The sequence below is a fragment of the Nematolebias whitei genome, chromosome 18 (genome assembly GCF_014905685.2).
Source record: "Nematolebias whitei isolate Nwh7 chromosome 18, NemWhi1, whole genome shotgun sequence".
Lineage (NCBI taxonomy): Eukaryota > Metazoa > Chordata > Actinopteri > Cyprinodontiformes > Rivulidae > Nematolebias > Nematolebias whitei.
The window spans coordinates 24,438,714-24,450,273 of record NC_056515.1 but is presented as its reverse complement, the minus strand read 5'-3'; the positions used below and the strand labels follow the sequence as shown (position 1 = coordinate 24,450,273).

Below are 11,560 nucleotides of genomic sequence, written 5' to 3'. Positions count from 1 at the left end.
AAAAAAAAAAGCATAAATTACTCACCACAGGTCCTCGAGGGCCACGTTTGATGTGGAACAGATCTGGTGTGGGTCCAATGGGCCCCATAAAACCTCTGGGACCAGGTGGACCAGGGGGTCCCATCAGTCCTTGGGGACCTACAGGTCCCGTGTCTCCTAAAAAAAGACTCCCTGATTTAAGTAATAACTTATGACACAAATAAAAACATTTTAATAGAACAGTGATTTTTAGAAATACAGCTATTTCACTACATAGCTACAAAATGACACTAGTGGTCAGTCTGTTTTGGTCGTGACAGAAATATTTTACTAATGACTTCTTACTGTTGGTCTAATCCTGATAATCCCTCTAATGCCCCAGACAGGTTAGAATTGTAATTTTCTTTAATAAAAAGCCATGATTATATAAATTTGATTGATAAGGTGGACTTCTTAATTTCCACCAGTGTTACGAGAAGTGGTGAATTGTGGTTTTGGAAATACGTTTTGACATCTATCGTGTGGTTTGGATATTCATGATAAACTGTGATAACTTTTGGGATCTGGCTATATTAAGAGCAGCTGTCCTGCACTGGGAACATTATGCACGTTAACATTAGCATTCACAAACAGCCAAATCCAAACACAACCCTTTGGCTGTTGATCAATGCCAGAACTTCTACATGAAGGTGCCTCATGGTGTCTTACCTGGAGGTCCAGGGGAACCTGAAGGCCCTGGTAAAAATACAGGTGATGTCAAGATATTTTCATTGGTCATCTGCACAGGGATGTCCGCACTATTTGACAGCAGGGCCATCTTGGAAAAAACACAAAACACCAAAGACGACAATGATAATCAAAAATGGCTGAAATAAATGGATGACTAAGTAAGTGTTTTATTGTTTGTTGCTTTTAATTGACGTAAAAAAAAAGTGTAATAGTGCAATTTTATCAATTGGTTCTTAAAACGTTTTACCTAAAACGATTCATAAAAGTCTGCACTGTCAAACATGACAAGAAAATTACACACCGGAGAGCCCACATCATGTAAAATTATGCTAAAATTACATGCCCTGCTGAAGTTGAAAGCTGATCTCATAGCTGCACCACAATAGAAACCAGAACCAAACCAGATGGAAGCCAGACAGTCCATTTGCATTACTGAGTACGACCAGGAGAGCTCCTACTCTGCATGCTAAGTGGATTTAGTTATCTCCAGTCTGTGTAACATCTTGCAGATTTTGTGATCCAAGTAGGAAACACATAAAATACCTAGATGCGTTGCAAGGTCTTAACATATGATTAAAGCATGTACACACACTTAAATACACACATATACTTGTACAGCTTTCCTGATTAAGACATTTTTTCCCATTCACTGTATACAGTCTGTATAAAGTTGTGGTTCATCAGAAAAAGACGCCAACATTGTGACTTTTTAATCAGTGAAATGTAATTCTAAACTTACTGTAGTTTTAATTTCCCACTAATAGTTAGTATATAATCATAAATGTTCACTACTATTGTTAAATTGTATAGTAATGACCAAACATGACATTTCCATGTCGTTTTCTTAATATATGCTGAACTATATATACACCCCGACACCACCCAGCTGGAAGCAATAGATCAAATGTTACAGTGGAGGGTGCTGAGCGGTGCTACTGACAGACCTGTGCTAAGATAGCTTCACACACAGGTGGACATGAACTAACGCTGCGTTTTATATAAACTTTCTACCAATTCACATGTTTGAAAAATGAAAGTCTGCATGTGAGATAGCGAGAAAATGTTTCAGTCTTTTTATTATGTTTTAAACTGTATTATATCCCATGATAGTCGTTAAAAATGTAGCTGCTGTCGTTTCTGAAATACTGTTAGGCAAGGACTCGTGAACATAAAGCTTGAGCAATAGGAAGTGATAAAGAAAAATAATAGTTTTAAGGATTAAGCTAAATCAAAAAGACAAGTTTAGTTCTTAGAAGGGGCTTTTGGCTGGGTCCTTCTATAACAAATCATATTAAGAAAAAGTACAGGTTTCATGTAAAAGCAGTTTAGTGAAAACAGAGGTTTTAATTTATTTTTTTTGTAAGGCAAAAAGTACAAAAACAAATTGGGATTTTCTGAATTCTCATACCTTCTGCTTTAGCTGCAGGACTGACTTCTTGATCTGGAGGAAATCTTCACATGTGGCTGAGCAAGTTCCAGCACTCATTAAATTATCACACTTCTCATAGAGATGGACTGCTGGGAAATGGAAAAATGCTTATGTCACAAATTACTGGAAAATGTTCAGAAAATTGAGGTGAACTTGGATAACGGGAAAGCTTTCTGAGAAAATGTGGTCTGAATAGAAGAGATGGCTTTCATCCCACTTTGGATGGAACTTCTCTTTTATCTATGGACAAATTTAATCATCATCTGAAAATGTGACAATCCTGAGTTAAGACTAAGAGGCAGAGTTGTAGTTTTACACTTTTAACGTCAGCTTCTTCAGTACTATGTTCCCCATATACCCTAAATAACTAAAGTGAAAGGGAAAACTCAAGGGAGAAATATAAAAATAAGATATCTCCAACATAACTAAACAACCAGACCATTGACTGTGTGTCACTGAATATTACGAGTATTCTCATGCCCACATTAGTTAATAACAGATTTCTCTAACATAAACGTATTTATAGCAGCATATTCATGCAAGTACTACTGACTGAACTCGACTTGGCGTAAGTAATCAAATTTGGCTGTCTGGAGTCGCAATGAGAGAATGTACTAGCGAGACTATTAAGGCAGACACAGAAATTTACGAGTACAGTCTGACCCAAAACGATGTTGATATCTGAATCTGGACCTGGCCTTGGAAGGCGGACTATCTCACCTTGGATGTTATGGAAACAAAAATGCTCTGTCCCACTCCCCACCCCCTCCCTTTCCCAAGTTCGTGGACCTGTGACAGAGCTCAACCGAGCTGGCTGATAAACAAACACCTCTTATCAGGACTATGGTTGGGGTGGAGGCAGGGCTTTGGACTGTGCTGTGCTACGACCTTCCCTCAAACTCGATGCCTCCACTGGCCTCCCTCGTCTCCTCTGGCACAGCAACTTAGGAGATACGAAGGTGCCAAGGGCTGTGTCGCTCACCTGGCGGCCGTGCTGGGACCCCCACCCCTACCCACTCTACACACATATGTATTATGCCTATTTATGTTGCTTTGCTGTGGTAGATTTTCTTTGATGCCTCAAACGGTGCCCAGTCAAGGACACAGTGTGAGAGATATATTTTTTTTTAATACCTCTCTCCTTATGTTTGTGTCAAACCCTTTCTTATCTAAGCAACAGGGGCAGCGCATCTTAGAAGCTGCAGCTCTCTGCGCACTTCTGTCCATCTTTAGGACGGCTGTACGGAAAGTAATTTCGTTGTACTTCAATGTGCAAGGATAATAAAAGCATTCTGGTTCTGATTCTGAAATCCTTGTAGTTGTTTCAATTCGGATTTTACTTAAAGGTAAACAAGAAGAAACTGGAGTGGCAGCTGTCCTCCAGTCAGGCTTATTACTCAGGCCTACACTCAAAAATCTAAATGTTGTCATTCAAAAATAAATGAATAAATAAAAACACCAAAGTTTCTAACTTTCTAATCTCATATGTAATGTTATAATAACGGAAGATACTCTCATGGGAGGAAGTAACACATCTGCAACCCCTCACTGCTTTAATGTCTACTCAATCTGAGACAAAAAATATGTTTTTATCGCCGGGACCATTTGTGTTTTCTTCAAATGAATCCAGCAAACCAGAGAAGAAATGGACTCACAGGGGCAGCACTATATTTTTGTGACTGAACTCTTCTGACATCCACAAGAGGAAGGACTGTCTAATGGCTACCAGGTGCTTATGTTTGTAGTGCCCCCTCCCATCTTTTTTTATTTGTTCTAACACACACGCACCATTAACGCAGAGTAGTCATCACCACATCGCTTCTAGATGTGCCCTGGAAAGACAGAGGGGAGAGAAAACATCCAAGCTCACCTCTCTCGCCCTTGGTGCATGTTTTTCCATCTTCTTCCAGGAAATAGCCTTTCTCACACTCACACCTAAAGCTCCCTGCAGTGTTGATGCAGATCTGAGCGCATGCACTGGAGTTCTTATCTGCGCATTCATCAATGTCTAGGTGGTGAAGAGAAAATAAAGACAAACAAAAAAATGTATTACTGCATCGTAGGCCCACTTTAACATGTATGTAATAAAAAACAAGATGAATAGAGAAAACCATTTAAAATTAATTTTGAACTGGTTGTTAATTTAGGGAAGAGATCTTCGAAAGGTTTTCTTCATTTTTTAAATAAAATAAATAATAATAATAAATAAGGAATACCTGCTATACAAATCTTCTTCAAGATAAAATTAGAGTGCTTTTTTAGAACATATGTATAAACTGTGTTTGGACAAGCAAAATTATAGCAATTTGTACCAGTTTTACTTTGCTGACAAATTAAAAATATATTTAATGCAAAAAGGAACACGTTTAACAATAAACATCCTATAAAATGCATGTATCAAATATGTTATAGTTAAAATATTGTCCATATGGATACATTTTGAATATGTTTGGCTTTTATTCATCAAGCATCAACATCAGACATCAACTCATAAAAGGTAAACACTCAAAGAACTTGCAAAGGAATACAAAGAATTACAAAATAAGTCATTTAGATCAAAACATGAACCGTATGTTGATTCTGAAGCAGCACCAAACTAAACTAACAATAATCCGTTTTAGTTTTCCACGATGCAGAATATTATTTTATCTCAGAAAACAAACAAAAAAGAAAAATTAAAGCCCGTTTGTCGATCTCTGTTTTGCAGAAAAGAATGCAAAGCTCGTGTGAAATATGTAAGCAATACGCAGATATGCAACAAGTATATACTGTATATTATATATATATATTTACTGATGTGCATCAGGTCTCACCCAGACAGTACGGCTTCTCACGGTTTCTGTGGCGCTCACGGTCATAACGGAACCCTTGGTAACACGTGCACACCACTCGACCAAAATGGTCAGTACACTGCTGCTCACAGGGGGCATCAGCACATACATCATAGTCTATAAAAAAAAGAAAAGCAGTTAAAAAGACAACAATATTAAATAGACAACAACTAAAGAAGGTTCAGTATTACATGTTGCTAAAGCCCAAAACCTTTGAGACATTTTGTGCAGGTTTTACAAATTGTTCTCAAATACACACGCGTCACATCCAAACATTTCTTCCTACCTTCAGGAATGCAGTGGCCCATCACAAACTTGAAGCCCTTGCAACACTGTTTTCTGTAAATCATCAAATTGACACAAACATTGAGTCATTATTTCCTACATTGGAAAAGATCATAAAAACAAATATGACCTAACTCCATGTCTTGACGCAACTTGTTGCCTGCTTGTTTCTAAATCTGCCTGTTTGCTCATGTTTGATGATTCTCGTTGAATTACAGTTCAAATCTTCTGCCAAATGGACTTTGTTTTTGTTGTATGGTGGTTGTTGACTTTGAATCCAATGAAAAGTTTCAAACGGTCAAGTATAATTCTGTTAATGCTTCTATTCTGGATTTGTTTCTCATTTTACACATTCACTGTTTCACCCCATATATTTCCTTGTCTGTACACTCTGTCCATAAAAAAAACAATTTGTGCTATATTTTATCATCACGAGTCATGCCATTTCAAGTTTTTCAATAAATATTTGCTCACGTTTTGGAAAAAAGTGCCACCAGGTGTTGATTTCACACAAAAGATGACCAAACTGTTCACTCACACCACGAAGTCATAAAAATATATCAGCCACACTCTTATTATACTGTGATGCTTCACAGCTTTTATTGTGCAACAGTTAAGATGATAGTTCCGATCCACATTATGTATTTTCCTGCTACGCTCAGCAGCACTCAAACATTTTACTTCCACATTTAATAGAGCAATTTTGAAAAAAATGACCCAATCATCCCTTTAGAGACCATGTAGGTTTAATGTATTGGCTCGTTCACATTTGCAGGTTAGCACTCAGCACACAGAGTTGTGTAAAATGCTGACATGATGTTGGTGCTAAAAGAAACTTTGCGTTACTTTTTAATTTAAGAAAAAAAAGCTTCACTCACACCAATACGTTAACCATATGATAGATAGAAAGAAAATGTCAAAGGCATTTATTATGCTTTTGTAAAAGTTGCATATTAGAAGATACACAAGGAAACAATTGAATAATAGGTGTAATTTCATGAAATATAAGTGAAGCAGAACATGTTATTTTTTGGCTGTTAAGCGGGTAAATTTGCGAGAGATGTTCAAAAGATTTCCCCTAAAAGATCTAGAGACCAAATATCATGTATTAAAAGTACTTTTCAAAAGAGATTAACATCCATTTCATCTTATTACAAACACATATCCCTTCTTTGGTCCTTCCAGTTATATTAAATTGCTACCTAGAGTAAATTACCACCTAAAATCTGGTCATGACTTAGAAAAATATCCCCAATTAAACAAAGATGATCAAAGACTAGTTAAATAGACTTGTCTTTTTTACTGCCTACTGTTTTTACAGTCACTTTATTGAGTACAAAGTATTCTGAAATCAAGCACATATTTGTTTGCTAGACAGAAATTGTACAGTTCCAAGAGGGCAGCAGACAGCACATCATTGTCCCACCAGGGACAATAACACTTTGGACCAGTGCTATACAGTTATGAACAAAGTATATCATTCTGTCGTCAGAGCAGCAGTGGGACACTGATCACTGTCTGGTCTAGCTCGTTCCATCTTGCAAGCAGAAACTAAAATCAGCCAAACCTGTTGTTAAAAACAGAAAGGAAATGTAAACAGATCATGTCCATCACTGATGCTCCCCTGCCCATCCTTCAGGATCTCTATTCTACAAGAGTCAAGAGGAACGCAGGTAACATCGCCAAAGACCTTTCAGCTGTTTGTTCCACCTCCAGGCAGCTGCTACAGATCTGTCAAAAGTGGAACCACAAACAAAAAAGTAATAGTTTCTTTCCCATTATCACCAGTATCATGAACGTCTGAACTGTTTTTCTGCTGGAAATGATCCATCTTGTTTGCTTTTTGTTGCATCCTTATTCTCGTTTTTCATATTGTTTTTTTTACATTTTAAATTTCAATGCTATTTATGCAAACTTGTATTCATTTTGTTGCTTTTATTTATTGTTTGCGTTCAAATTTGTTTCTGTACTATGACATATTTTTTGTGTAACTTGTATGTACATAGAATATGTGACCACCGACAACAAATTTCAAGTACGTGTGAGTAAACTTGGCCAATAAACAGATGCTAAAGGACGTTCTTCATTGCTGGTCTCCTGCATCCTGATAAACTTCTTATGTTTGTATACATTTAGGCAGTTGTTTCGATTATTAGTTAAGCAGATTTGTTGTTTTGAGTCAACACCATGCATCACTTTCCTCTGTTATCTTTAAGGAACTTCTGCATTGCTTTAAAAAAAACATGGTTTATAACTATCATGTTGAATACAAAATAAATTAATATATAACTTAATTAATTTGGAATTTGCATTTAAAACTTGCACAGCAAGATCTAGATCTACACCTGGCTGTACAAAAATCTCACAAAGTGCCAGTATAGAAGCAAAAAATACATTTTTAAATTGTAAAAAAGCAAACTATTTAGATTTCAGAGGAAAAATGTGCAAATGAGTCTTTGGTATTTTAATAACATTAATGCCATCTTAATCATCTTAATACTATTTATTTCTTACTGTAGTCTGAAAAGTATTGCTCCATTTTTGAAAATGTGCACATGTGGTTTGAGTGAAAGTAGCAAATATTGAATAATAATAATAGTTGAGATGAAACTGCATGCAAACAATCAAACTGAAAGCTGAGACCCAAAGGATAGAACATGTATATGTGGTTGGACTGTCTTGATAAGAAAAATAATAATGTTTGAATGTTACGGTGTTTGAGGACTCCAGCTAAGGGTTGATTCGAAGATAGTTTCATGTGTGATCCAATATTTGTCATGATAACATCCCCATGAGGAATTAACGTGCTCTTAGCAAATAACCAACTTAGCAAGGATAAACAGAGCTAGCTGGAAAATCAAAAGAACACAAACATCTCTGTCCGTTTCCAAAAGATCAAAAACGAGGCAACAGGATCTCATGGAAACTAAATCCAAATCTGTGTTTAGGATCATAACTTTTTTTAAATTAGCTCTGCAATACTCATATTGTTCTGAGTCTCATTATGTGTAAGACACAAACAAATCTAAATATGCTATAGTTGGTTACTTTGCAAATTAAAGTACTATTCTATTAACAGTACTATCTGTTAATATCTTCCATTTTACACTAACAACAATTGATTTAGTTAGAAATTACTGATTTCCTCTTTTTTTTTTTTTAAAACCTTTTATATTTAAACACATCAGTGGACATGATGGACTGGAAATTAATGAGATCAACTGTGTATAGTCATGCTTAACATGCCTGTTAAAGACAACGGCTGAATGATACCTATACAAAATTCAACACACCAAATCTATAAATTAACCCAAACACCTGCACTTGAGTTGAAAAATGAATTTAAAGGTTAAAAAAAAGTCTCCTTTGATGTAACAAATGTTATTTACCAGTTCTGATACGATCCCACACGATACGTACAGCAGAAACTGCTCAGATCTGAATCTGTCTTCACAGTGATCCCCTTTGAGAAGACAAATGTTACACTTGAGCACTTACAAATGAAGTTACATGACTGTCAGCACATAACACATAATCCGACTAACTAATACCACACAGAGCCCCTGAACCTTTACTAACCACTGTTAAGAGTACAATCATCGGTAAGCTTCTTGTTTGTTCATTTGCTTCAAAGAAATTTGAAACATGTGGATTTCACTCATATTCATGAGCAAACGAAGGGGGAAAGAGTTCCCAAAAGCATTTGTGCCAGTTTTCTCCGAGAATATCAATGAGCAGAGTCTGCTGGGCCACAGATCTGCACATTCAAGACTGGCATGTTGTGATTGACATTTACTTTCAGACAAAGGGAACTCCGCACTTGTTCAGTGATCACAACGTAGAAAACCGGTTTGTTTTGCCACCTGTGCCTTTTTATTTCCCACCCAAAGGTTATTTCATTTTGCCCTTGACCTGTATCATTTTACAAAGGCCCCTTGAAATCTAGACATGAACTAGTCTGACCTCAGTCGCCTGAGGTGAAGCATAAGCACTCTTAATCACCTTATAAACACAGGCTCTCCCAACACCATCAAGATGAGGCTGGCTTTGTCTTAAAACAGAACTCAGTCATTCCTGCTGGCACCTGAGTTAAAGTTGATGCATGCACTGAAATCATCAAAAACATAAGAATATAGAAGGAATGCAAACATCCTCATATTAACTGTTGTTTTTTATTAGGACTAAGCATGTTCTTCCCTCTAAGAATCACAGACCTGATGGATATCACCCCCCAACACGCACAATCCCACAGCTGTGAGAGACAACACAAGCAGCCTACATGGCTTATTTGTCTAACATTGCTGCCACTGATGTACAATAACATGTCTGCATTCCACACATGAGAAGATGTGATTTTGTAGCAGCGAGAACACGACTTTGATGATGAGATTTACTTGGTTTTATTATAACAAAGAGTTCTAAAAGTCATCAGTTAATTACATTTTACTATTTTGGCTGCACAAAATAACTGTAAACTCTAAAGATTGGTAGTATCGGCAAGCTTCAGCTGTTCACATATATAAATGACTGTTTGAGAAGTAAATCTGAGGAGATTTGCATTAATTTATCTTTGTGAAAAAACACTTTCAAAGGATTACTACCTGGATAATGGATACAATAGGCTCAATAGAGCATGAACTTTGGTGTTTTGAACTACTTTGGTAAGTATGCCTCAGAGGAGTTGACGGGGGAGAGGGCGGACCCCGGAGGCCATCTTATCATATCACCTGCAAAAATTTTTTTCCACTATAGGAGTGTGCCGTTTGTGGTGGGACTCGGTTTGCTGGTGGCTCCTCAGATTGAAGAAGTCGTCTCAGCAACAAAAGAAACCGTCCAGATGACCTGACTGAACATTGTTGGATTATTACCTGGATTATTGAGCTTGAACTTTGGTGATTTTCAAAGGTACATTTGAAAGTTTGATTTCTATATTTAAGAATATAAACACAAAGATGCAACATCTAATATGATCAATAACTTTTTCATAAAATAAGTCCTTAAAAACTTGTAAACAAAGGTAAATAATTCCAATAGAATAAATATAAAAAGGCAGTTTGTAACAACCATCATTAAAGCTTTTGTTGAAAACACTGGCAGGCGTTTAGTGACGGTTTGTTGAACGAAAAGAGCTAAAAAAAAATGAATCCTTAGAAAAAATATAGTTTTGCATCTCAAAGTATTAATAAAGCTTTAAAGGTTTGAAGCTTTTTCATTCTTTTCTTCTAAATAATCTTCTGCGTGGTGAAAAAAAAAAAGTTTTTTGAGAAATAAAAGCTGAATGGCTCGGTGATAATTTCCACTTTAAAACTCGTTCATATAAACAACGTTTCTCTTTATACATATGAAAGGTAATTAATAACTAAAAAATTGACACTGACAAAACAAGTTACTGCCGTAGAGAAGCTGATATTTTCCTTAATGTGAGTATAATTTCTCCAGGGACAGTGTCAACGGCCTGTGAATATTGGCTGACTGAACCAAAATCCTCTAGAGTTTAAGCTGTGATCTTGTTTCTTTTCTTGATTACCATTATTCATCATATTCCACATCTTGTTCAAAAATATTAAACTCTTCTTTTCCACTCATAAACACAGTCTGCATTGTTTAAATCAAACATTCAAAACACATCATGAAGAGGCGTCATGTTTTATATTTAAATCCCTCAAACAGAGTCTGATGCATTCACTGACAAGTATTAGGTACATGGTAAATAAAACTTGCAAGGCGCTACTTCTTAATTCTGTTTGCACAAACTGGACAGTCTCTCAACATTATTAACTCTGCCCATATTACTTTTGAGTTTTCAGTCTCTTGTCTGGATTGCAAGTTTCCTTTCACCCTCTTCAGCCCATCCAGAAGTAAACCTCTAACTGTGCATCACCTCATTTTCTAACAAAAATTTCCAAACACAACCTTTAGAAAATTGCAGGAGACATATTTGAACTTATTCTGCTGTTTAAAGGAACCACGTCTTGAATCTTTACATCACCGCAGTAATTAGTGCCATGGATTTTACATATTGAGCAGAAACTGTGCAGCTGGTGCTGCTGTGACATCATAAGGGCAACACTTATCTTGACAAAAACCAGAGCCAGAGACATTTTGCCTACCATGTCTGGAAGGGAGAAATATACCTGGCAAGTTAGAAATCAGGCAAAACGACAGGAAAGATTATCAAGAATATTAATGTGAAGCAAACGTTTGGTTTGAATGATGCTTCAGGGGCAGAAAAGCATGAGATGACTACATTTCTCGTTTTTCTTTGGACGATCGTTGTTTCATCCAATTAGCAACCCGATGCCATGTG

General features: G+C 36.5%; 1 protein-coding gene across 1 annotated transcript in view; it reads right to left on the bottom strand.

Annotated features, from left to right (window-relative positions):
* ccbe1 (collagen and calcium binding EGF domains 1) overlaps window positions 1-11,560 on the bottom strand; it is a 35,991-nt gene that overhangs the window by 9,227 nt on the left and 15,204 nt on the right. Inside the window, exons 3-8 of the mRNA XM_037691895.1 lie at window positions 5,255-5,307; window positions 4,951-5,085; window positions 4,008-4,145; window positions 2,117-2,226; window positions 688-796; window positions 26-156 (exon numbers count right to left, since the gene is read on the bottom strand). Coding sequence (XP_037547823.1) covers window positions 26-156; window positions 688-796; window positions 2,117-2,226; window positions 4,008-4,145; window positions 4,951-5,085; window positions 5,255-5,307 — 676 coding nt within the window. The remainder of the gene's footprint in view (window positions 1-25; window positions 157-687; window positions 797-2,116; window positions 2,227-4,007; window positions 4,146-4,950; window positions 5,086-5,254; window positions 5,308-11,560) is intronic.